The sequence below is a fragment of the Meriones unguiculatus genome, chromosome 8, assembly GCF_030254825.1.
Source record: "Meriones unguiculatus strain TT.TT164.6M chromosome 8, Bangor_MerUng_6.1, whole genome shotgun sequence".
Taxonomy (NCBI): Eukaryota; Metazoa; Chordata; class Mammalia; order Rodentia; family Muridae; genus Meriones; species Meriones unguiculatus.
In genome coordinates, this window is record NC_083356.1 from 19,835,953 (window position 1) to 19,863,153 (window position 27,201).

Here is a 27,201-nt window from a genome sequence, read left to right on the forward strand (position 1 = left end):
CAGAGCTAACAATACGCGGTGACAGGGCTGGTACCTTGAGTGTCTGCAGCCTTGCTTACGAAACTTGTCTTTTGCTATAAGCACTATTGCTCCTGCAGAGGACCAGAGTTCACTTCTCGGCATCCATGTGGTGGCTTTCAACTGCCTGTAACTGCAATGTGGGGGTTTGATGCCCTCTTCTGGCTTCTACAGGCACCTGCATGCACACACACACACATACACACACACACACACACACACACACACACACACTCACTCACACGCGCATGTACCTTCTCTTTCCTCTTTTCTCACAAAACCCTAAAGCTTGTCATTTGCTTGTGAAAATCTCAGGAACACAGAAAACTTGGGGAAGGGAAAGCCAGAACATTCTGACTTCTAGTGAGGACTCAACATTTCCTTTTCTGGTGTGTATTTCCCTGAGAGACAAATGTAGCCGTGTACCCACGGAGATCAGAACTGTGTTGCCCAGGCTAGCTTCTAATTTACGATCTTCAAATGCCAGCAGTATAGCCATGTGTCACACCACAAGTGGCTTCCCCCAAAATGTATTTATCCTTTTTGTATGCTCTTGTGTGTGTGCTCATGTATGACCCGGTGCGAGTGCACACAGATCTGAGGACGGCCTTGGTGCCCTACCTCATCTTGAGGCAGCACTCTCTGCTCTGCGTGCACACTCCCCCTCACCTCCCTGTGCACAGAGAGAGCACGTCACCCACTCACCTATCTTCCCTGCTCCTCCTTTCATCTCTATTTACATTTATTTATTTTTGTGTGTCTCTGCAGGTCTGCGGAGAACTTCCAGTATTTGGTTCTCTTTCTGCCATGTGGGTTCTGGTGACAGAACGACCTGCTGAGCCATCCTGTCAGCCTCCATTAATTTTCGGATTTTTATTTTGCTTTTGACATGGCCTTTCTGTCTGTGTTGCCCTGGAACTATGTAGGCCAGGCTGGCCTTGAATTCACAGAGATCCACCTGTGTCTGCCTCCTGAGTGATGGGATTGAAAGCATTAACTTGAAATGTTGTATTGGTGTTATGGTGCATGTGTGAGAATACAGATGGCGCACACCGCAGCATGCGCGTGGGGGGGGGGGGAGACGACACTAGTCAGTTTTCACCTCTCAGCTGCCTGGAGAAGGGTCTCTCATTTCTGCTGGCTTAACTAACCTGCTGGCTTAGCAGAGTGCTATGATTACCCACAAGAGCCACCACACTTGGCTTTGTTATGTTTCAAGTTTTACGACAGCATTTACTTACTTGTGTGTGCATGTGTGCGTGTACGCGTGCGTGTGTAAGGGCAAAACCAGAACAGCTCCCCAGGGGCTGGAGTTACAGATGTTCTAAGCTGAAACAGGTGTTGGGAACCAACCTTGTGCTTTGTTTTTCAAGACAGGGTTTCTCTGTGTAGCCCTGGCTGTCCTAGAACTCACTCTGTAGACCAGGCTGGCCTCAAATTCAGAGATCTCACCACCAAAGTTCTGGGATTAAAGGAGTGTGCCACCACCAACTGGCTTGAATTTGTACTCTCAATCCATCCTTTTTTTTTTTCCTAAAGATTTATTTATTTATTATGTATACGATGTTCTGTTTCAATGTATGCCTGCATACCAGAAGAGGGTACCAGATCTCATTAGAGCTGGTAATGAGCCACCATGTGGGTACTGGGAATTGAACTCAGGACCTTCGGAAGGGTTGCCAGTGCTCTTAATTGCTGAGCCATCTCTCTGACCCCCACATCTTTTTTAAAAAACATAGTTGCTAGCAGGTAATTAAGTTCCTGGCCTTTTTGCTGGTTGTGTCACAGTCTGTTCAAATTCCTGTTCTGATATGTGTCCTCCTTTCTTGAGAAAGAACAACAGGGCAGGCATTACTTTGACTGACAGGTGAAGAAGCTGAGGCACAGAAGACTTAGGCCACTTGGCCAGGGGTAGCTGGCTGGTGTTGACGGAGCTGTTGCCTGCAATTCCAGAGATGAAGCTTTTTGGCTTGGCTCTCAGGCCAACACAGAAAGAGGAAATAAAGGAAGGAATAATATAAAAGACCACTGCCAAACTCTCGTCTCAAAATATTTAATTCTGTTTGAAAAGGATACATTCCCAACTTCCCTCCCTACCACATCACTCTGGCCCACTAGCAGTGGCACACTCGCACAGGCACACACACACATAAGGCCAATGGGCTGCTGTCTGCTTCCACCTCTGCAGCTGGGACAAAGGGGTTTTCTCCTGGCCTCTTTCTCCCAAGAAAGGTAGGGAGAGGGGTCGCTGGAATGCGGCTCCCAGGGAGGATGCAGAGCCCCACACACTCTACCAATCACATGCACTTAGAAAAATAAAACCAAGTGGTGTTCTGGCATCCCAACATCAAAAGACAGCAATCTCTACCTGGAAATCATCTTTGCCTTTTTCTAGAAAAATTTATTGCACTTAATCAACAGATGTTAAAGAAGCTGTGGGTGGGGCTGTGCCCTGGAAGCCAGGAGCCCCACGGCCCCTCTTACACGGAGCATACCTCTTAGGGCCCCTGGAGAGCTTCACATCTTCCCCCAGGCTGGAGGACTGGAGGAGCTGCCTGAGTGGAAAGCAGACCACAGCACCCTCTCACAGGGAGTGTGGACTGGGGGTCAGGTTCACTGCCTAGTGCTGTCCCCAACCAAAGGAGTCAGACCTACAAAGCTCAGCCTCTGGGACGAGGATAAGGTGACTCAGGCAGGTCCTCCGCAGGGTGGTTCTCTCCAAACGTATATAGTTCTTTATCTAGACATCTCTTGAATGTACATTCCTGCAGCATTCTGGCTCATTCATGCGTCTTTCTGAGGTTGCAATGAGGCTGCCACAGCTGAGGACAGCACATTTAGGAAGTGACAGCACGTCTCATCCCAAGGCAAATCAAATCCATGGAAAGCCAAACAGAAGCTGGCTTCTTGAGCCTGTCACTCTTTAGGAGAATTCAAAGATCTGAGTACAGGAGCTTCAGGATTCAACTGTCAGCTCCTAGAAGGGCTCAGGGGACTTTCATGGCAAGACAAACAACAGAGATCAACTCTTTCTGTGCAGCCTTGGGTCCCGAGGCCAACAGAGGAGCCAAGCTTATGTGAACTCTTTTTTCCTCCAAGATGTCAACATCCAGGCATGCTCCTTCTGGTCCCTGCCGCTTTTCATTCAAAAGACTCCTCCAAGAAGGAAGCAGCCACACTGTTTCCAAGTAAGCACTTGAGGAGGAGCCAGACCACTGCCCTTGACTTCTGGAAGGAAAGGAGGGCACCACAAGGCAGAAGGTGGGGCCAAGGGGAGACAGTAAGCCCCACCTCACCCACTGGGGTCAGAACACAGATGGCATCCAAAGATAAGTATCCATTCCTTAAAACTAAAACTTAAAAAACACAAACCTTACATTTTCTAGCCGAAGAAAACGAAGAGCTTTTTAGCTCAAGGCTTGTCCACCAATCACGAAATGAGAACTGCCTCTGGGTGAACAGCCAGCCCAGAGAAAGTACCGGGTGGGTAGGAGGCAGGCAGCCTGGGCAGGACACTGACATGCTGGGTGCAACTGCCCTTTGTGGTTACAACAAGAGTGACAAAGTGTGCACATGGTTCCTATAGAACCACAAAGTCAAAGTCAGGGACCTAGTAAGAGAGAGACCTCCCTTGGCCTCAGGGACCTTTGTCAAGTTCCCCTAAAAGTGGTATGCAGGTCCCAGGAGGAGCAGGGCATCGCCTGGCTGCAGTCCATGGCCAGTAGGCAGTTTGCCCTGGTCTTAACATCATTATGAAAAGTCTTGAAAGATTGGGGCCCCATTTAAACTAAGCCACCATTTAAAATAAAGCCAGTGTTAAGTATGAGAAAGCACCCTCACCACCTCTGTCTCCTTCCGTAGGCTGCCAGCCCTGAGCAAATAAACACACCCTCCTGGAAGGTGCCCTAACTGACCCACGTGAGCAGAGGGTTCCACGATTTCCTCTGTCAATCCTCTGGGCAGAGCAAGAGGACAAGTTTAGCCAAACAGAAGAGAAAGGTGCAGCTGTGACGCAGAGGGAGCCAAAGCTGTAAGAACCACTCCACTCCTGGTCAGACCTATGTGAGCAGCCCTTGACTCCTGAGGGACCGCAGGCCGGTGTAAGTGTCTTCAGCGCCAGCTGTCCCATGAGAACTGTACTGTGACTTCGGCAAGTATAGCTCCTAGGTGGCGCCCTGCTGACACTCATAGGAGGGGTTCTAATCTGCAAAGTGAGAGGCCCTCTTCTGCCTCAGGGAGACTGGATTCTGGCCTGGGGTACACTGGTAAGCCACAGTAAAGAACCCATGGAGCTCCCCAAGAGACAAGCCTCACTCTGCCCACAACAGGAGGCTGCGGAGGTCAGTTCCCTGAACACCATGCAGAAGTGCTATACTGGGGCCAGGAGGGTCAAGAGTCCTAGGTGATGGGGTTCCTTTTTAAACATAAGATCTGAGAAAGGTTACTGGGTGAAAATAACCACAGGCTAGGCTAGTGGAGATCAGGAGCCTCTAGAATGGCCTGGAGATATGAAGGCCTCCCTAGGTGCTGGCAATTAAGAGCCCAGAGACAGCCATCCTGAAATTTTTCTTCCATACCAAGTGGGATGTACAGGGAGCTGATCTCAGGGCTGCTTCAGGCCTGAGAGCCACAAGATAAAAGAGATGTAGGAGCTAAGAATGGTTGGATGCACTTCTACGGCAAGCCCCAAACCCCACCCCAATTCCAGGCTATGCAGAGATCCCACTCCTATGTCCACCACCTGCATACACCAACAGGAGTATTAACGTGTCCAGGCTCCGAGACAGATGGGAATGAATGTTTCTCTTAAAGATTTTTCTGGGGAGGGTGAGGTGCATGACGGACACACCCCAAGTGGAAATGCACCTGCTACCTGAGACGACATTAGGATGACAATAATCATGACTCATTCTGTAGACAGCCCTTGTCAGTCCAGACTAGAGACTGAGGGAAGGCTAGGAAAGCCTGAGCACTCTGTAAAAGAGAAACCTGGACTCCGGAGGTCCCCTTCTGATTCAGCTTGTACATCCAAGAAGAGAAACTTGGGCCGTTTACCCGTCTACGTAGATTTGCTCATGTCCCCATCAGAGGACCCTGGTCCCCTGGGGAAGTCCCCACGTGTGCTGGCCGTGTTATAATGAAGCTGAGACGTGAGTGCTCCTAGAGCAGGTACGCCACCATGTGCCCATGAAGAGTCCTAAGTCTCCACACGAGTGCGGGGTCCAGGAAGCCCCAGGCAGAGGTCTGAGGTACAGGCAGTGCCCTGCGGGGCAAGGGGCACAGGTTACAAGGGCCCGTACTTGGTCTCGTACTTGGACACGATGGTCTTGCACTTGCCCACCTCCTTGCGAAGCTCAGCGACCTCCGTCCGCAGGGCTGTGTTCTCCTTCTCCAGGAAGGCTGCCCGGATAGTGATCTGGTTCTCCTTCAGGCGCCTGGCATCCCGAGAGCGCTTGGCTGCCACGTTGTTCTTCTTACGTCTTGTCCAATACTTTTCGTCCTATGGGAAAGGGCCCTCTGTGGGTGTCTGGTGGTTTCCAAGGGAACCCAATCTCTCCTTCCCACCCCCAATCCTATCCTCTGACACACACAGTTCAGTGCTGTGGTAAGAACTAGAGCCTGCACCCTACAGCAGGAACACTGTGGGACACTACCTGTCTTCAGAGGGGCAGGCTGTATGGAGGAGGCAAGAGCCTACCCTCCTTGCCTCCTTTAGACATAATGGTGGTTAACATCTCTTTCTCTCTTTTGAAACAGGTTCTTTTTCTCTCTCCTTCTAAGACAGGTTTTCTCTGTGTAGCCCTGGCTGTCCTAGAACTCACTCTGCAGACCAGACTGGTCTCGAACTCAGAGATTCACCTGCCTCTGCCTCCCAATTGCTGAGATTAAAGATGTGTGCCACCGCACCATGCTTAGTGTTGGTTAAAAGCCAACGACCTAGATGCGGTTTAGTTCCCTGAAGTGAAACCTAACCTTACAAGGCCATGCAAGGGGGTGGGGAGAAAGGGGAGAGGGAGAGGAGGTGTGTGCCGTCATCAGAGGATAACTTTGGGTGCTGGCCCTAGGTGTCCATCTTGTTTGAGACTGGGTCCCTTTGTTGTTCACTGTTGTGTTTGACAGGATAGGTGGCCCAGAATTCCCAGCAATTCTCTTCCCGCTGCCTCCCTGTTCTTATCGTCTGATGAGAACAGTGGAATTACAGCAGCTCACTGCCTGTCAAGGCATGCTACAGACTTTCACATGGCTTCTTAGGATTTGAACACAGGGCCTCATGCTTTACCCACAAAGCCAGTATTTCTCAACCTGTGGATCATGACCCCTTCTTTGAGAAACAAATGACCATTTCACAGAGGCCTTCTAAGACCATCTGAAAACAGGTATTTACATTATGATTCATCCAGGCACAGTGATGCACACCTGTAATCCCAGCACTCACAGGGGCAGAGGCAGGCAGAGCTCTGTGAGTTTGAGGCCAGTGTGGTCTACAAAGTGACTCTAGGACAGCTAAGGTTACACAGAAAAACCCTGTCTCAAAAAACCAAAAACCCTAAAAAACCAAAAAAGAATCTTATAGTTGGGGTCACCACAACATGAGTATTAGAGGGTCACAGCATTAGGAAGGCTGAGAACTGCTGCTCTATGCCTTCTCCCCAGCCTACAAGGTATCTTTTGTCCTTAAGATTGTTCAACCTAAGTTTCTATGGTCTAGTGACTTTTTTTTTAAAGATTTATTTATTTATACAATATGCTGCCTGCATGCCAGAAGAGAGCACCAGATCTCACTATAGATGGTTGTGAGCCACCATGTGATTGTTGGGAATGGAACTCAGGACCTTTGGAAGAATAGCCAGTGCTCCTGACCTCTGAGTTATCTCTCCAGCCCATCTAGTGACTTCTTTTCCCAATGGCTGCACTAACACAGGGAGATGGAACGGTAGAACACCCAGAAGCCCTGGGAAGAAGGGAACTGTTGGAGTGATCGGGACCAAGCCACACCTGACCATTTCTTCCCATCAAATTGCTGCTGCTGTGGCTCCACATACAGAACTCCTGACTTTTGTTCATTAGTTTGTTTTGTTTTTGTGTTTTGTTTTGTTTTGTTTCTTTGAGACAGGGTTTCTCTGTGTAGCCTTGGCTGTCTGGAACTTGTTCTGTAGATCAGGCTGGCCTCCAACTCACAGAGAACTACCTGCCTCTGTCTCCCAAGTGCTGGGATAAAAGGTGTGTGCCACCACCGCTGGGCTCAGAACTCCTGTCTTTCTAAGTGGTAGTAGGGAGGATTCTCCATATAAAAATCACGTATGAGAAAGCACAGTCCCTACACTGGTTTTATTTCCATCTCTTTCTATTTGGTTTTATGAGACAGTTTCTGTGTAGCCCTGGAACTCACTCTGTAGACTAAGCTGTCCTGAAATTCAGAGATCTGCCTGCATCTGCATCCCAAGTCTGGGATTAAAGGTGTGTAATGCATGCTCAGCTTCTTTCTCTTTGAAATGCTAGAGATGGAGCTCTGGGCCTCATGTGTACATGGCAAGCACTGCACTGCTGAGCTATACCATAGCTGCCCTAGACTCTAACACCACTGCTGTGCCTCTAATAAAGGACACTGGGTGTTACCTTCTGCTCATCAGGGACAAAGACTTTCTTGGCTTTTTTGATCATGGGCTGGGGCTTCAGGTCTTCCTCTGCAAACTTGTGCTTCCGAGGGTTGAAAAGCTCCCCACCTGGCACACTAGAGAGGACCAGGTCAGCAGGGTCAGGATTGAAGTTCACGTCGACCTCCACACAGTTGGGGTCGATGGGACTTGGAGTTTCCCTCTCCTTTTCCAAGGATGATTCTGAAAGACAGAGGCAGAAGATCTAGAAGCACCTCACCGGACAGAGAAAATACATGTCACCCTACCACACAACTTGGAGGCAGCACAGACCACTGCCACTTGGAAGAAAACCACACCACCAGCCCTAAAGGCAGGCAGGCAGGCACTCGTGGTTCATCCCTAAGATGACTCTGCCCTTTCTTGTGTGCTACGGATCAAACCCAGGGCTCCGCACATGCTAAGCATGTGCTCAACCACTGAATCGCCTCCAGCCTGCAAATTCTTCTGTTTAGGAACAGAATATGCCAAAGGAAACAGAGGCCTTCAAAATGGTAAGTAAAACATTAAATCATTATATGCCTCGACTTCCTGTGTCTCAGGTTCTCTGAAAACCAGCTGAGTCTCTCTATGACGACAATGGTGAGGACACAGGCTGAGAGGACAGCGCTGGCTCACAAGGAGCCCCAAGTCAGTGGCTGTGCTCATTCCTTCCGTCTCATAACTCTGGAAGGAGATGAGTGTTAACTCCTACTTTACAGAAAAGGATTCCAAGGTTCAGATAAATGTAATGGGCTTTCCAGATCCCTGAAGGTAAATAACTGAACTGAACTGTGAGTCTTGGTCTGGCGGACTCTGACCCCTAGTTCTTCCTGCTCTGTATGGAGGGCTGCTTTGTAGTAAACATTGCATTAATGTCAATTTTGGAGTTCAAAGGTTGTATGTTGAGATAAGATTTGTGTTAAAACAAAACCAAACCTCTGGCCTACATATTCAATGATACCAATAAGAGTACACTAGATATTCAGCCAATAGATAGTTACTCAATACAAACTATATCCCTGGTACTGCCCTAGCAGACCAGGGCAGAGAAATTAAAACCATGATTTTTAACAAGAGACGATTTTGCCCAGCAGGAGATGTCTGGCTACAACAGGACTCCAGGGTACAACTAGCATAATGTGTGTAGAAGCCTGAAGGCTGCTATATACCTTGTAATACAAAAGAGGTCAAAATTAAAATCAAAGATATCCACCCCACCCACCAATTATCTGCCCTGATATAGGCTTTTCTCTTGAAATGAGAAGTCACTGGAATGCTCATGGCCCAGTGTAGCATGATCGAATTTAGGCTTTTAACTGGATCAGGTTGGGTATGGTGGTATAGGCTACGTAAGACCCTGCGTCATCTTCTTCCCTCCCAAAAAAAAAAAAAAAAAAAAAGTGTGTCTATGTGGTATACATGTTTGTGAATTCTGGAGCTCAGTGTCTTAAGAATACCCACTACTCTTGCAGAAGAGCTGGGTTCAGTTTCTATCATCCACAGGGCAGCTCACGGTTGCCTGTGACTCAAGTTCCAGGGGATCCAACACCCTCCTCTGGCCTCTGTGGGCACGTTATATACATGTGACACATACACAGGCAAACACTCATCCACATAATAAAATCAAGTAAATAATGCTGACATGGTGGCTCACAACCATTAATCCCAGCACCAGAGAGGCAGAGGCAGGTGGATCTCTGTGAGGCCAGCCTGGTCTACACAGTGAATTCCAGGGCAGCCACGGTTACATAGAAAATCCAGTCTCGGAAGCCAGGTGTGGTGGCACTCGACTGTAATCCCAGCACTCTGGGAGGCAGAGGTAGGTGGATCTCTGCGTTCGAGGGCAGCCTGGTCTACAAAGGGAGTCCAAGGCTTTACAGAGAAACCCTGTTTGGAAAAACAAAACAAAAACAAAAACAAAAGAAAAGGCAATCATTCATGTCCAACAGTCTATTCCTAAGTAAGTGCCCAAGACAAATGCAAGTGTCGACCAGGAGAGAGGCACACAAACGTTCACAGCAGCGCTGTTCAGAACTTCAACCAGACTACACAGTGAGCTCCGCTGTCCTTCGGCTGCAGAATGGCTCCACTCTGTGTGCTCAAATGGTATTATTCACCGATGGAAACAAACCTTCCCCACAGTGACAAGACGACCTTCACAAAACGCTGCATAAAGGTCAGACACGAAAGCACACACACTACCGATGCCTTCTCTACAAAATGACTGGAAAACTAAAGGAGTCTGCTTTCATATCTACCTTTCATGGCAATCCATGGTACAGGTCAAGATGCCCAGCTTCCATCCAGTATGTTCTGTGAAACGACTTCAGTTTTTGAGACAGGGTCTCACTATTATGCAGCTCTGGTGTCCTAGAACTTGCTCTGTATACCAGGGGCCTCAAACTTTTGCCTCTCAAGTGCTGGAATTAAAGCTATGTGCCACTATGTCAGCATATTTTGTTAACATAGAAATATCCACACAATCAATTGTGTTATAGAATTCTATAAAGTTAAACACTTAAGAGTAGTAATGCAATGAACTTAAGAGTTATTATTACTGTGTGAGTGAGTATGGTACTGGGAATAAAACCTGGGACTCCCACCTGCAAGTCAAACACTTGCCTACTGCATTGTGTCCTCTGCTCAGCTCTTTTTGCACATTTATTTGTGTGTGTGTGTGTGTGCGCGTGCGCGCGCAAATACCTGTGTGCACACATGCCGCTGTAAAAGAATGGAGGTCAGAGGACACTTTGTGTAAGTCAGTTCCCTCCTACAAGGTCTTCAGGCTTGATGGCAAGTGCCCTTATTGGTGAGCCACTTTGCCAACTCTGTCAATTTTTTATTTTTATTTATTTTGTTAAAGATTTATTTATTACGTATACAGTGTTCCTCCTGCACGTACACCTGCACAATGGATCTCATTATAGATGGTTGTGAGTCACCATGTGGTTGCTGGGAATTGAACTCAGGACCTCTGGAAGAGCAGCCAGTGCTCTTAACCTCTGGGCCACCTCTCCAGCCCCTTTATTAATTTGTTTATTTTTTGAGAGCAGTTCTCTCTATAATATAACTCTATGTGGCTCTCCTGGAAGAAACTATGTAGCCCAGGCTGGCCTAGGACTCATTTTATAAACCAGACTGGATTCAAAGTTGTGGTAATTCTCTCTCTCTGCTTCCTGACTGTTGGGAGCCCACATGATATTTAAAAATAAAACAGAGGACAATTCTATTGCTCAGCTACTAGCAAATGTAACCTCTGGTGAGAGAATCAAATGGGGCACCTTGGAGAAGCCAACCGCCCATGGTCATACGCATTTCATGGGTGCTCACACAGCTCCCTCTCGGAATCCGGGCAGCAGCGAAGTGGGAGGCCTCACCTCCTGAGGGTGCGCCGGGCTGTGCACACGCACACACATGCTACTTCTCAGGCTGGTGCGGCGCCACACGCCTTTACTCCCAGATCTCAGGTGGCAGGGGCAGGCAGATCTGTGATTCACTGTCAATTCCACATGTAAATTATTTAAAAATTTTTAATATGTGATTTACATGTGTGGACATATGTATACGTGTGTGCACGTACATGTCAAAGCCGGAGGTTAATGCAAGGTGTCTCTCTCAATCACTCCACCTTTTCATTTAGCTTAATTCCTCTTATTTATTTGTACGTCTGTGCCTCTATGTGCCTATCACACGGCACGAGCAGAGGTCAGAGGACGATTTACAGAGTTGGCTCTCTCCTACTTCCATGTGGGTCCTGGGGTTCATTTGTTGTTTCCACACATATAGTGCTCCCAAGTTTGATTCCCAGCACCCCCTAGACTTCATGGAAAATCCCTTTTTCTGCCTAGCCACCTTGCCAGTTCACTCTTCCTGGAGGACGCTGGCTTGTCTCGGCAGGCTGGTGGACTGCCAGTATCTGACCCAGCACTGCACGCCCTCATGTGCTGGGGGTCTGCACCGTTCCCAGGATCGATTTACTGACTAAGCCATCTGCCTGTTTTTTCTTTTTTAGGTTTATTTACTTTATGTGTGTGAATGTTTTACTTGCATGCACATATGTTTGCCATGTGCATGACAGTTGGCTCCCTTGGTGTTATGAACGACTGTGAGCTATGATGTGGGTATTGGGAACCAAACTCAGGTCCTCTGCATGAACACTCCATGATCTTAGTGGCTGAGCTATCTCTTCAACCCATTTTCTGTCTTAATTTTTATTTAGTTAATTAAAACTTACTTTGCAGTGCTAAGAAACCCAACTAAGGCTTTTAAAAAACACTTACGTGCATGCATGTTTGTCTGTATACCACATGCATACCTGGTACCCACAGAGGCCCAAATCCCCTGGGACTGGAGTTATAGATGGCTGTGAACCACTATGTGGGTACTGGGAATCAAACTTGCGTCCTCTGGAAGAGCAACTAACACTCCTAATTGCTGAGCCATCTTTCCAGTCTGGAACCCAAGGTTTTCTGCATACAAGCACTCTACCACAGAGCCACATCTCTGGCCTCTCTTTTTCCTTTTTGGTTTTTCAAAACAGGGTTTCTCTGTGTAGCCTCAGCTGCCCTGGACTCAATTTGTAGAACAGGTTGGTCTCAAACTCACAGCAATGTGCCTGCCTCTGCCTCCCAGAGTGCCGGGACTCCATGCCCAGCTTCTTTTTTCATTTTTTGAGATGCGGTCTCACTATGTTATCTAGACTAGCTTTAAACTTGTGATCCTCCTGCCCAGTGTTCTGCATAACAAGGACTACAAGCATATAACACTGCATCTGCTTTTTTTTTAAGATTTATTTATTTATTACATATACAATGTTCTTTCTGCATGTGGGCCTGCACGCCAGAAGAGGGCACCAGATCTCATTAGAGATGGCTGTGAGCCTCCATGTGGTTGGTGGGGATTGAACTCAGGACCTCTGGAAGAGCAGACAGTGCTCTTAACCTCTGAGCCATTTCTCCAGCCCTCACTTTTATTTATTTATTTATTTGTTTATTTAAAGTTGGGGCTGCAGAGATAAGTGGCTAAGACCACGTGCTATAAGCTAGAGAGATGGTTCAGAGATTAAGAGCATGGGCTGCTCTCCCAGGCATCCTGAGTTCAATTCCCAGCACCCATATGACGGCTCACAACCGTGTGATCTGATACTCTCTACTGTCATAGGCATACATGCAAATAGAACATGTCATGTATAAATAAGAAGATCTTAAAAAGAAACACAGCGCGAGAGCTTCATTGTGTGGGTCCCAGGAGACAACTGCCATCATGTCTGAGGCTACAGAAACTTTACATGGCTTCTGAGGACACAGCTTCTCTGGTGGGTTCAAGTTCAGATATGAAAACAAACAAACCCAAAGCACCAACCCCCAAGCCAAAACAGTAAACGATGTCTTTACATGCTGAAGAATTTTTTTTAGAGCAGTGGGAATGTCATTTGTGCTAGTGCCTAAGGAGTCCATGCCTATGCAGACAAGGATGCGGGTTCAAATGCTACTTTAGTACCTACCAGCTGGTGGCTTGGGCAAGTTTCTTTCTTTCTCTGTGCCTCAGTTTCCCATCTACAAAATAGGGATAATAGTACAACTAATCCTGGAAGACTGTTCTGATGACTTTTTGTTAAAGCCTAGCATAGAATAAATCCTAGGTAAATCTTAGCACTTACAGTCAGAATGGCAGGAACAGTGGTGTTTAATACTATTGCCTAAACTTCCCAAGAATCTGTGGCTAAAATAAAAGAACAGCATCAAATGCAGAGTGGAATCAGCTCTTCTGCAGAGCTGCAGCCCGGGAGCGCATTCCACCATCTTGAGCATGTGTGGTACCCTGACAGAGGAAGACGACTGCTGCTGGTGTAACTACTGTGTTATCCCCCGCCTTATAAAGCAGAACTCAGTGGGGAGTGGCCCCCTAGATGAGACGGGGGGGCCTGGCCAAGGGCTGTCACCCACCTGTGCTGGACACGGTTTCCGAGGGCTGAAAGACAGCAGTAGAAGAGGATGGCGGAGATGCTGTGGAAGGGCTGGCAGACTCCTTCCCTTCAAGCTCTGCCACAGGCAGCAGCAGGTTCTGGGCCAGGTGGGTGGGGCTGGCAGGGATGCCATTCTCCAGCAGGAACTCATCCAGGTCCATGTACTCTAGGTGGAAGGACTCGCCATCATAGGGGATGGTCTTGTCCCAGATGGGCGGCATAAGGGAGGCAGACACGGCCATGGTGCTGGCTGCTGCAGACTCGTCTTCCTCCAGCTTTTCCTTCCCCTTTTCCTTATCTGCAAACAAAATCTATAATGAGACATCACGCAAGGGAGTAACACATCCCAGGAGGTGGGCAGTGAGCCTTAGAGAAGACCCATCTTTCACAGAGGCCTGTTTCCATCAACACCCCATAGACACATTTTAAGAGCATGTCCTGTCTTCCCATTGTGACCTGGTGCTTGAGCCAGGTGGGCTGGTCTCTTCTGAGGGCAACAACACATTCTCTTCTGTGTCTGGCCTTTCTGGAATGGCTGCATGCTCAAGAGGCTTGTGGTAGTCCCAGAGTTAATGTAGACTAGGCTGCTGGCAGGCATCTATCGGAGAGGCTATGAGGAAGGAAGTGGTGTTTCTGACCTTTCCTGATATCTTAGTATGGATAAGGCTGAGGTTCCCTAGCCAATATTGGGTTCCCCTGTTCTGTTCCCTCCAGTTATGTTTCTCCATACCAACCCAGGGCTGCTACACACTAGCTATGGGACATGTGACCTAATCCATGTCACTTAATCCGAGCCCTGGTGTGTTTCACTGTCACAAGCCACTTTTGTGAAGAACAGACATATAACATATAAAAATGACTACTACTGAGTATATGGTACACAGTACACAGTCTCTACCGCTGTGAGCTCACTGAGGGCAGGAACTGAGTCAGATTCAGCTCTAGATTTCAGGGACCAACAAAGAGGCTAAGCAGTGGCTATGGGAACCTTTACAGTGCCTGGAGAGTGCAGGATTTTCAGACAGATTGCCTTTGGGTGTATTGCAATGAGATGACCTGGAACTCTTTTCAGAGAAATGTTCATGAGGGAGACAACCTTGAACTCTGGATTTAGAAGTGAAAAAAATTTTGCATGCTTTTCTTGCCCCTACCCCTATGGCCTGCCTTTAGATGTACCGTTTTTGTTTTTGTTTTGTTTTGTTTTTTTCAAGACAGGGTATCTCTGTGTAACCTTGGCTGTTCTGGACTTGTAAACCAGGCTGACCTCGAACTCACAGAGAGTCATCTGCCTCTGTCTCCCAAACACCGGGATTAGAGGTGTACACCACAACACTGGGCAAGAAATCGAAAGTGTTGGGAAAAAAAAAAAAAAAAAAAAAAAGACCAGACCCAGCGAGGTGGAGGTTCTCACGAACACATCTTGCTCATAGCTTCTAATATGATTTAACTTGCATTCCTACAACTGTCTTTTAATTAATTAATTAATTATTTTTAGACCAGGCTTTGATTTAAAAGCAACTGGGAAACAACAACAATCCCAGGCTGTGGGCTGGGTGGGCCAGATGGCTTCCCTGCTCATCTCTCTGACTCCACATTCTGTTCAGAAATGACTGGCCCAGTCAGGTGGGGGTCACTTGGGATCAAAAGAGGTAAGAAAAAGGAGGAGATAAAAAAGCAACCTTGGGCTGGAGAGATGGTGCAGAGGTTAAGAGCACTGGCTGCTCTTCCAGAGGGCCTGGGTTCAATTCCCAGCACCCATGTGCCAGCTCACAGCTATCTTTAATTCCAGTTCCAGAGAATCGGACACCCACATACATACATGTAGGCAAAACATAAAAATAAATGTGTTAGTAAAGCATTATTAAAAAAAAAAAAAAGCAGCCTGGCGGGCGGTGATACACTCCTTTAATCTCAGTACTCAGAAAGGTGGAGGCAGGTAGATTGATGTGAGTTTGAAACCAGCCTGGTCTACAAATAGCCAAGACTACACAGAGAAACTGTGTCTTGAAAACAAACAAACAAATAGCCTCCTTACAGGACAAGCAACAGTGAGTTTCACATTTTGCTTGCCCGAAGCAATTAAAACGATCTTTTCTAGTTTTCTGGGATAGGGTCTTATGAAGCTCAGAGTGACTTGAAATTTGATGTGCATCTGAATATGACCTTGAACTAGGGATCCCCCTGTTGCTACCTCTCCAGGGCTGGGATTACAAGCAGGCACCACTACAATCAGTCAGGCTAATTCAATTCGTGTTTGTAATGTTAAGTTTTAAATTAATTTCAAAAGGTACATGACTGACATGTCCAGCACTTAAGTCACAGGGACGGACCGACATCAGTGATTGTCAGTTTGACAGCATAGAGAGACACCAAACCAAGAGCCAGAGGCCCACCCATGTGACCTTGAGAAAGCATCTACACCTCTCCAAAGTCTCAACTTTCCTCACCTGCAAGGTGGAGATAATACCGCAAACAAGATAAGACTATGTCAGAATGCCTTGTGAGCATGTGCAGATATAAGGCAAAAAGAGTCACCATATGGGTGGACTGCTATTCTCTGGTAAGCCTAAGCAAGAGCCGCCAGATGTGAGCACCAGCATCATCTGGGGCGAAGCTTCATCTTCAAACAAAGGGTTTGTGCACATGAGGTCCTGAGGCAGGAGGAGAGAACCTAGCCTCACCTGAGTGGAAGCTATTTATAACCCGACAGTGACAACTGTAAGCACAGCAGCCCCGGAACACACCCAGGAGAAGAGGAGAAATGGCATTTTAGAAAGGGAAGTGAGTTCCCCAGTACAGGCAATCCGCAAAACGCCTATTCCTTCCCAAACACCCTAATTACACTGAGCTCTTGAAAATCCGACGGTCTCAGGCTTGAAAGCGCACCTCAATGAACCCAAACCCCCACCATAGGTGGCAGTCCTGCTGCTCTTCCAGGCCAAATACCCAGGCCGAGCCTCCTTTCCATACAAGGCTCCGGGGACCCTTGTGGCCTGGGCAACACCTGCTACTGTGGTTCCAAACAGGGGCAGGGCCTCAGTGGCCGCATCCTAAGCCTCATCACAACCCTACTTTACCCATCCTTCATCCCCTCAAAGACGCTACCGAACCTCATTTCAAACCGCCTCCTCCACCTGCACCTCAGCAGTCACCCCGGGACACATTTCCAGTAAAGCACCGCGGTGGACCTGCTCAACGTCCACTCCCAGGGAGGAAGAAGCGTCCTTCTCCAGGATGGGCCGAAGACGCAAAGACCATCTGCTACAGCGATAAGGGCTTCTCAAACTTTGGTGGTGAACTCTGCACCCCCGGGGGTGCGGTGGAGTGCTCCTGGGATCCGCAGACTGGGCGAGGCCCAGGTTCCCGCATTTGAGGCCAGCAGCATCCTAGGGCTCTGGATGCAGGCTGCCTCGCGGGAGCCCCATCTAAGCGCCTGCTTCCTCGCAAAGTTCCATCATCGACCCGTCCTTTCCAGGTCGCCCCCTGACTTTCTCTCTCCGCCAGAGGCCTAGTCCGGCAGGCCCCTCGTCATCTCCGCTCCTGCATAGGCACCCCCCCATCCGCTGGACCGCTTCACCCTGACCTCTGACCGGACCCGCCCCGCCCCCACAAGGCCCCGCCCTTACAGAAACCCCGCCCCCAGATACGCGCGAGCCGGGGGGCCCCCCCCTCACCAAGGCGCGTCTCGCGCGGGGGGTTCTCCATCAGCTTCTTCAGGACCAGAGGGAAGGAGCCCGACAGGCCCCGTTCCCCAGCAGCACGTCCCGGGCCCGGCCCCGCCTGAGGCTCCACAGGCGGCTTCTTCCCGCCGCCCGCGTCGGACATCGTGCCCCGCGCCCGACTCGTGCGCCTCGCCTCCCCCGCCCGCACCCCGAGATGGGCCGGAGCGGCTCGACCCGCCGCAGCCGCTGACACGGGCAGCACTGCGCAGACGCGCTGCCTCACCCCCGCCTCCCTCCGTCCGCACCCCGCCCGCGGCCGGGTTCCGCCTCATTCATTATTCATGAGGCCAGGCTGGCGGTCCCGGAGCGTGGCTCCCGATTGGTGCGTTCCACGTGGGGGCGGGCCCAGCTCCTCGAGCCGGGATTGGCTGCGGAGGCCAAAGGGGCGAGACACGTGCAGAGCCAGGTGAGGAGCTCCGCCTCGCCCGCCGGGAGCATCGTGGCCTTGTGCGGGGCAGCCCGCTTTGTCCTGGTCAGTCGCGTCCTCCCACGCCACCACCTTCGTGGTGGACTAGCCAGTCCGCCGCGGCCCTCTCTGCCTCCTTCCCTCAGAGAAGCCACCCCAGAGGAAGGCGGAGCTGGGCGCCGCGGCCCAACCCCGGGGGTCACGTGGAGCGGCAGCCGAGGGGAACCGCGAGGGGCGGGACAGCGAGGGGAAGACGCGCGGCAGCCAATGAGAGGAGAGGGCGGGGCCGGCGCGCTTGCACGAGGCTCTGCACGTGCGGCTGCGGAGGGGAGGGGCGGGGCGAGGAGGGGCGGGGCCTGGCCTGAGCCTGGCCTGGCCTGGCCTGTTCTGCTGTTTAGCGGACTTTGCCCGGGGTCCGCCGCTGACTGGGACGGGCACCCGCGGAGCCGGGCCAGCGCTCCTCCCACGCTACCCCTGAGGTTAACGGAGGGCAGGCGGCCTCCAGGCTCGGCCGCTCGAGCGGGTGTCAAGTTGCCCACTGATCTGGGGATTGGGAGCTGGCCTCGCTGCGGGATAAACACCAGCATAGGGAGCGCGTTCTTGAGACCTATCCACGAACCCGGGTCGGGACGTACTTCCGTACTATTATCTGCTCAAGCTTGTGACCTTGGGAATATCCAGTTGCTCCATTGGAGCGCATTTCCTCGGTCTCAAAATTCAACATTCCACAGTCCCGGACGCCTCCCAATTCTCTTTCTTTTACAGGATTTCCCTTTTTTTTAAAGCTAAAAAAACAAAACAGAAACTACTAATCTTGCATTTTGTGGGAGACCCATCTCTTAAAAAAAATATCTATGCTTCCTGGGTTCCCTAGGATACCTGTGAGCCCTTGATGGGGTGCACAGACCTTCAAGACAGGACTTTGTATCTCTTTGCAGAACAAGTCATACTCGGCTTCAAGCCCAGACAATACTAGACGCTCTGGGATTAAGCTCCCAGAGGGGCAGGGACTTGGCTTGTTTGTGCTCTGTCCCTCCCATGGCTCCCTGCCTCCGGAGGAGGAGCTGGAGTTTGGCAGAATGGCTGCCTGTGGTTCATGTATTAGGCGCAGGACACCGCAGCAGCTGAAAGCGCATGGAATGAGAACGTTGCTACGACTTGAGGAAAAAGAAATAGAGTAGCTGAGTAGGTCTAAGGGAAGAGACTGAGGACTTTGCATAGTCATAGGGACAGGATGATGGACTGCGGATCCAAAATTCAAGTTTCTGGGATGTTGATCACGAGAATCTGATGCCTCCAACCCATTGTTACATTTCCCTGTGCTGTTCTTCCTATGTCAAATGGGGACAGTGCAGGATTTAGCCTACGGTGTTCCCATGCAAATGCTTTTCCTAATCTAATCAAAACTGATGGATATAAATCCAGCGTGGAAAAGGAAACTGTGCACAGAAAACACATGTGCTGCAGAATTATTAGGAATTCTGAGTATGTCTAGGGTATCTAGGAGAAACTGACCTAGAGGTTTTTAGAAACAAATTTAACAGCAACTCCAAGAAAATGAAGCAACATATGAAACACTAGAAAAGAAAAGCTGGGTGAGTAAGATGGCTCGTGGGGTAAAGATGACTACTGCCAAGTGTGACAACCAGAGTTCAATCCCTGGGTACCATATGATGGCAAGAGGGACTCACAAACGTTGTCTCCAGACCTCGGTGAGCACAATTCTTCTGTACATACACTAAAATGTAACATAATATCTTTAAAAGAAATACAAATCTCCAGCTAGTTTGGTTATGTAGGAACTTGCTAGACTAGATCAAATGTGTATTTTCATAGCTAAATTTTACATTATTGAGAAGGGAAAACAATTCCTCACGTGGTAGAGGAGGGTTAATATGGTGAGAGTGGCAAGTCATCTATCCGTAACAGAGATGGCATGTAGGGAGGAGATTTCCACTCCTGCTCTCATCCTCTCTCCCTCCGCCACTCTTTGGAGCTATGGGTACCCCCAAATGGATGGATGGATCAGCCAACCTAGAGCAGCTCACCTGTTAGGCAAGCAGCTGAAATGCAGGAAGGTAACAGTCTGAGGCTTCAAAAAACTGATGTAGCTTTGATGCTCTTCTCTACTGACACTTGAGGGAGGCGTTTCCCCTGGGTAACCAAAAGGTGGATATTCAGGATCCGAAAGGACCATTGCAGGCACGTTCCCTCTGGTGCTTCCCTGCAAGCTGTGGGGGATTGCAGCAATCAGCACTGTCCTGAAAGCAGGGACATTGCTTTCTCTTCCCTCTCCAGCTGACCTTAGAAGAACCCCAGCTGCCTTTCTCTACTGCTGTCTCTTGTCATTGCTATGGTGATGGCCGTGACCTTGTCTCTGCTCACAGTAGAGGAGTGTTATGGGAAGCAATTTGCTAACTGCCATAGTGTGTGAACCCTATAAAGAAATAGACTCCTGCCAGGTGCGCTGGCCGCACCTGTGATCCCAGCACAGGCGGATCTCTGTGAGTTCAAGCCCAGCCTGGTCTACAAAAGCGAGTCCAGGTCAGCCAAGGCTACACAGAGAAACCCTACCTCAGGAAGGAAAGAAAAAAAAAAAAAAAAGACTCCCTAAGAGAACATGTTAGTACCTGGTTAAACTTTAAAAGTATGTGGCAGCTGGGCGTGGTGGCGCACACCTTTGATCCCAGCACTTGGGAAACAGAGGCAAGTGGATCTCTGTGAGTTCCTGGCCAGCATGGTCTACAGAGTGAGTTCCAGGCCAGCCAGGGCTACATAGTAAGACCCCATCTTTAAAAGAAAGAAAAGGAAAAGTGTGCTATGGTATCACATTATTTTGTATCAATAGATTCTTGAATTTGTGTGTGTTTGAGATAGGTTCTCATAGATAATGAGGTATGGTCCTCCTGCCATCAACTCCTGTGTCTTCCTGCTGCTACCTCCTGCATGCTGGGATTATAGGCATGCACTGCCACCACCAATTTATGGAGTCCAGAAGGTCAAACCCAGGTTTGTGCATGCTAGGCAGACACTCTACTAACTGAGCTACATTCCTAGTCTCTAATGATAGTTTTTTTAAATTAATCATTTAGTGCATGTGTGTGTGTGTGTGTGTGCGTGCGTGCGTGCGTGCGTGCGCGCGAGCACCAGAGGCTAGAGTACAACTTTTGGGGATGGGTTCTCCTTTTACCATGGTTCCAGGGAATAAAACTTAGACTATCAAACCTTGTGGCAAGTGCTTTGTCCCACTGAGCCATCTTATTATAGGTTTTTTGTTGTTGTGTTTTTAATGGGGGTGGATTTGAGACAGAACCTCACTGTGTAGCTCTGCCCTGGCCTGGAATCCACTATTTGTAGACCAGGCTATCCTCAGACTCACAGAGATCCACCGTGCCTGGCCAATGACTCGTTCTCAGTGCAAGGCCTACCTCAGAGCATCTGCAGAGCAGTGACTTCAGGCTTGAGAGCAGACCTGAGGAGACTCTCCTCTGAGCCATGACCTGCTTATAGCACTGTGCAAATGGCTTCTAAGCCTCAGTCATTTTCCTCTAGGAAGCAGATGGAGAATGCTGCCAGTTAGGGGGTTGTGAAGATTAGCTGTGATAAGCACTGGCAGGTACCCATCTACAAGAGTAATTTGTGAGACGGATGGGTGGGCATCCACCAGCCCTTCCCTTCCACTCAGAATGTGTTGGCTTAGGAGTTGTTCTGCTATGAGATTAGGATAGGTTGTAGAGTCTAAACCAGAGCCAGTCTGAGAAGTGTTATTTGCCAGAACAGGAAGAGTTTTAGATTCTGCTCTTTCCAGCTAGAAACCTGCTGACCAACCCAAGTTAGGAAGTCTATTTAGGTGCGGTGTCACACACCTGTAATCCCAGCACTCAGGGAGGCAGAGGCAGGCAGATCTCTGTGAGTTGAGAGGTCAGCCTGGTCTACAAAGCAAGTCCAGGATAGCCAAGGCTACACAGAGAAACCCTGTCTTGAAAAACCAAAAAATGAAAGTCTATAGAAGGAAGCATGTGCCGAGCAAGTGCTTTCCATTAGCCCCACAATGATCTTGACCACTGACCGTCTAGAAGGACTGACAGATGGCACAGGGACCTGAGCTGTGCAAAAGCATGCTGATGGTAAGGTTTCCATCAGGTTCTAGAAAGCCGGGACTTGATGTCCCAATACTAAAGGCTGGCAAGCACAGTGCTTTGTTCAGAGTAGTAATACATACTTGTTAGCTTGTGTTCTTTGCTTGGTATTGGTAAGAACATTAAAACTTTTTAGAGCCAAGTGTTATACATTTAGAGTGTTATTAATATGAAATAAGTCATGTGTTTGATTTACGATGGAATCTGGAAGAGCAAGCACGAGCCATTCTTTTGGCAAGTCCCTGGCACCAGCCTTGCCAGCAGCTCCCTTTTGTAGCCACATACCTGTGGCTGGGAAACTGTGGGTCTGTGCTTTGTACTTTGGTCTTGATGTGCTCTAGGGTAGAAGTGGTGGGTGGAGTCTCTTTGTAAATTCTTGCCTTTCCCTCCAGAACTCTCAAGAGCCTAGTTTCCTATTTGGCTTGTATTTTGCACACACCCCGGGTTTGGATAACAGATGAGCCGCCCCAAGAGAAGCACAACCATGGAGAAAAACCTCTGTCCCCTCCCCCCGCAAGCCGCCTGTGCGGTATTTGAACAGCCACCCCCTGACAGCCTTGTTTCCCTATTGAAGTAAGTCCTGTTGGTGATACAGTAGGGGCAGGCTGTAGGGCCCAGCTACCGAGGTCTTATCCCTGGGATCCCTCCAACCACACTCTATACTCCCTCCACCTTTTCTCACCTTCTGTGGCACCACTGACTTTTTCTTCTGCAGACAAAGGGAGGGTCTTTAAGGTGCTCTCCCCAGAGCCTGAAAGTTTTTCACAGAGTTAGCTTGGCCGCACTTCTAGGTCTTAGCTTAATTGTCACCCCTTGGAAAGGCCAGTTGGACCCACGATTGTTGTCTTTCCTTCCTGGGTTACCAGCTCTAGTTGAGCAAGGACAGTGTTTAGCTCATCCATGCCTGAGCTACAAGCATAGAGAATGCTCACTAAGCTAATAATGAACAACTGGATGACCAAGAAATACTGCATGTTTTCAGAGACCAGGGAATTCTGTGGATAGGCATGAGGCTGGAGGCAGGAGCTGGGTGACCTCATTGACAAGTGTGTGGCCTCCCATCCAGGAGCATCAGTGTTCTAACTGGGAAATGAAAAACCAGGCTCCCTTGCAGTGCTGCTGCACATAGCGGTGGAGGAGTGGGTGGCTCATGCTCTTTCGACTGGCTGAGGGACTCAGGTCGTCCCTTCAGCAGCCTTCCTTGCGGTCCGGCCAGATTCAAAGCCACCTGGAAGGAGTGCCTCCTGACCCTACCATTAGTGTCTGGCACCTGATGAAAATGAGTTTTCATGTTTCTAATGGTGATAGGGTGGAGCAGAGAACAAGGCCCTGGCTTTCTCAGGTAGAAGGGAAGGAAAAAGACCACTCTACCTATTTGCCCTCAAGTGACCAAGCTCTCAGAATTCATTTTTCACTAAAAGAATGGGGAAGATATACCACTTAGCAGGCTGAAATGAGGAGTAGATTACTTAATATGTCCATCTTGTAGGAGGCCCTGTATCATTTCCTCCCTCCAGAGCAAACATCAAGCTTTCTCTGGTTTCCCAGGCCTAGTGAGTGCTCTAGTAAGACCAAGTGTGGGTCAGGCCAGGCTGCATGGAGTCCACCCTAACCCTGTTTTCTTCAGTTCACCAAGAACACTGGAGGAAGCTCCTGCCCCTGTACCCTTGTGTTGTACCCCAGCAAGTACCCCTAAGATTCTGTCTATTGTACGATAGCAGGGTTGTTCTGTTTGGTGCAGGGTTGGTGGCATCATGGCCCAGGAGTTTCACTCAGACTTCCAAGGAAACAGCCCTGTGTATGTGTACAGCCTCATAACATCCAGTTAATTAAAGAGAGGTGAAAGTAAGAAAATGAGGGTCAGATTGCCAGTGAAAGGAGGAAGGCAATGAGGGTGCAATTACAGGTGGAAAGAGCGACCTCCAAAACACATTGCCCTTGTCTGTTCAGAGCAAACAGCATGGCATGTCACAGTTGGAAACATGGTCCATGTGGACAGCTCACTTAGCTCTGGCAAGGAGCCTGTGGCATAGACAGTCTTCGTACTTTTTAAAAGACCAGGCTGCTTTTTGAGAGCAGAATCAAGGATCGTATCCTGATGCTGATTGTAAGCCTTTGCTTCTTCCTACCTAGTTTGACTTTAAAGCATGTCAGGCTCCTGTAAATGGAGGCCTAGGTAAGTGGAGATGACAGAAAGATGGATGGGGTGTCACTGAGCACAGTGAAGCCCTATGGATGAGGGGAGTGGGCAGTCAAAGCCAGGTGCAGTGGTACACTCCTATGATCCCAGCACTCTGGAAGGCAGAGGCTGGCAAATCTCTGAGTTCAAGGCCAGCCTGGTCTATAAATTGAGGCTAGTCTAGCCAAGTCTACCCAGAGAAACCCTGCCTTGAAAAAACAAAACAAAAAAACCCTAAAGGTAACCAGATGATTTAGGGATTCCAGATCTTTCAAGAAGCTGAAGAAGAATAAAGCAGGAGAAGAGTGAGCACTGAAAAGTTGAGAGCAGAGACAGGAAGTGTGATTTTATAGGTTCAGAGACAGAGGCGAGAAACTTGAGTCAGACAGAGACTGGAGGATGGATCGTCCTTTTGCTCATGGATTCCTCCGACTGTAGGGAAGCTGGGAAGCCAAGGGAGTCTCAAGTCTGGTCAGTACTGATCAGGATTCTACCTGCTTGGGGACCAGAGAGAGGCAGAAGTCTGTGCAGGCTGCAGCAGACCCTGGAGCTGCCAGAGCGGCTGCATGTGGATCTTGGGAAGCGTCTTTGAACTAGAAAACAGAGTGGTGGGGAGAGCATTCCTGAGGGCGCACCTGGAATTTCTCATGCTCTGCCTTGCTCTCTTCCGAAATTCCTTCCCACTGGAACTTAGCTACGCCCTGCATGTGACCTGGCTGTGCCGCAGTGTCTGGGCTAGCGGAAGACAAGAGAAAGTGAGGGTTCTGAAGTCTTCCAGGAGAAACCCACCCCTGCACGGAGAATGAAGGGCACAGTACTGCCTGTGCCGACTCCCACAGAGGCCAAAGCACAGTGGTGGGAGATGGGGAGAGACGGCCACAACAGGAACTTGTGGAGTACTTGACACAGAATTGCTGAGTCTTCTGGCTCAGTGTGGCGGGTAGCACTTGTTCAGGCAGACACTGAAGTGGGGTTGGAAGGTCTGGGAGCTTTGGGGAGTAGTGACTGTGGGGAGGGAATAGTAGTATGAGGTGGGGAGCTTTGTGACATATTTGGCCCCTCCACCTCTTTACCTTCAATTTTTTTTTTCCCAGTTAGCCGCAAGCTGCTGTCCTGTGGGATGACGCGTTCTGACTTGCCACGAAGTGCCACATTAAGTGACAGGAGGGGGTCCAAGACTCAGGCCTAACACCTGGCTATCACTGGACTAACTAGTCTTCAGGCAGAACTTACCCGATTTTGGCAAAGCTGTGCCCGAAACCTTGGGCAAGTCCCCTAAATGACTGCCTGGGAGGGGTGGGGAATTTTCAGCTTTTCCAGGGCTGTGCATATCAGCCAAGAGCCCGTGACCAGCAGTTGCTACCACACTTCAAAGGCATGGTTAGTCTCATGCACAGAGCAGTGCCCGGAGTCAAGCCCTTCAAATATGGAGCTGCCCCTGTCTGCAGGGCGGTAGGCATCTTGGCAGCTGGGTGGGGTCATGAGGATGCTGCATCATCTGTCCTCCGTACTTGCAGGAAGGGCTCTGCTCTACATTTTGGAATGTCTTCCCCTCCCAGGTGGCAGAAAGCTGTCTATGGCCTGTTTGCAGAGGGGCCCTAGCTGAGGCTCATCCTTCTGTCCAGGGACTTTTCCAGGGATGTGGGGACATGGGCTCCTCCTGGTCAGCAGCTGGTGTCCTTTGTGCCATTGGCTGCGGGAACGCCTTCTCTGGTGCCTGCCAGGGGGGCATCTTTTAAATGCCTAGACGTTAAAAACCCTAGGCTGTGGTCTAACGGGCCTGGGTCCTAAGATCCATAAGAACCCTCTGCGGACCCTGCCATGAGCATGGGGAAACCCTTTCCCTTAACAGCATTCTCAGAACCAAAGCCTGGTGTCCTGCCTTCCCAGAGTTAACAAAATGAAGCTCATTCCTGCCTGGCCCCAGAGGGTAAAAGGAACCCAGGGGCCATCCTTTGTCTCCAGAGTTTGGAGAGCCCTGCAAGAAGTCCTGTGGGGGTATCAGAGCAATGAGGTGTGTTAGATGCTAGCACAGAATGAGGCAGATGCCTGGAAAGGGCTCCAAGAGAGAACCCCGACCTCCTGTCACCCCTGTCTCCTCTAAAAACAGTGAGCAGGGGCTGGTGGCACAGCTCTGTAGCAAAGCTTGTGCTTAACATTCTAAAGGCATGGGTTTGATCCCCAGTATTGTGGGAAATTTTTTTTTGATAAATGTAGTAAGAACCTGGGGTGAGGCTGAGAGATTTGGCAACATAAACACCAGAGTACCCCAAATAGGTTCCCCCAAATCCCCAAAGCACTTAACTTTCCCAGGAAAGACTTGTAAGGTACCTGGTACTGGCTGCCCAAGCCACCCCTCTCCACATCCTCCGCCACTCACTCTGCTCTTCTGCTTGTCCCTAGCCCTGGGGTTGCCTGTGGTATCCTAGGAACGCGGGGCTTGTGGTTCTGTTACATAACCAGCTTCCATCCCATCCATGAGTTGAGCCCTCCAGCAATGAGCAAGTGGCGGGCAGAAAGCCTCTCCTCCAGACACAGCTGCTGCCCAAATCTACTGGCTCTGTCACTCCTCTGCTCACCCCCAGCGTGCAGCGGGAGGGAGCTTAAGAAGCAATCAGCTTCTGGCTGGATTCCTTCAGGCCCTCTAGTGCTGTCCTTGTCCCACGTGAGCACAGCACCTGTCCTTATCTGTGCGCTGGCTATAGTGCCGAAAGCCAGCAGGCACAGGGGCAGCCCCAGAGCTGTGTGACACCCACATACCTCCTGGGGTCCTCTGCATTGCAGCCCTTCTTCACCAATCCTGCCACTGTCCCTGTGCCTGTTCCCACCCCTTGGGCACTTAGGCACCTTGCCAGTATAGACCACCTGTGTTCCTACCTGCCCTCTTCTCTGGCCAAGGCAAAGAATGCTCCAACAGGGACTTGAGGACCTCAGGCATGTCCATGGCAGGGGCCACTCCGATCTGGTTGCAGCTCGACACAGCCCAGCAGGAGGTGCTTGCTCCGGAGTTTAGAAGCAGCTGGAGAGGCAGGGGCTGCTGGGGAGCCACAGGCTAGGGAGGCAGGCGGGTGTGAGCCTGAGGCAGCCAATGGGCAGCCCTAGCCCCAGCCCGCCTGTCCACCCCCAGCTCGGCCA

At 49.8% G+C, this 27,201-nt stretch overlaps 1 protein-coding gene across 4 annotated transcripts; it reads right to left on the minus strand.

The window, feature by feature from the left end:
- Window positions 1-2,055: 2,055 nt before the first annotated feature.
- Window positions 2,056-27,143, minus strand: Tef (TEF transcription factor, PAR bZIP family member). 4 transcript variants are annotated; one of them, XM_021646522.2, is made up of 4 exons: window positions 26,944-27,143; window positions 13,601-13,918; window positions 7,636-7,856; window positions 2,056-5,518 (listed from the first exon to the last, which is right to left on the minus strand). In XM_021646522.2, exons 1-4 carry the CDS (start codon window positions 27,008-27,010, stop codon window positions 5,303-5,305), a joined length of 822 nt encoding a protein of 273 aa, XP_021502197.1. In that variant the 5' UTR covers window positions 27,011-27,143; the 3' UTR covers window positions 2,056-5,302. The 4 variants fall into 4 exon arrangements, with proteins under 4 accessions (XP_021502197.1, XP_021502196.1, XP_060244975.1 ...); XM_021646521.2 differs by lacking the exon at window positions 26,944-27,143 and adding an exon at window positions 17,295-17,542; XM_060388992.1 differs by lacking the exon at window positions 26,944-27,143 and adding an exon at window positions 16,809-17,186.
- Between the last annotated feature and the right edge of the window lie 58 nt (window positions 27,144-27,201).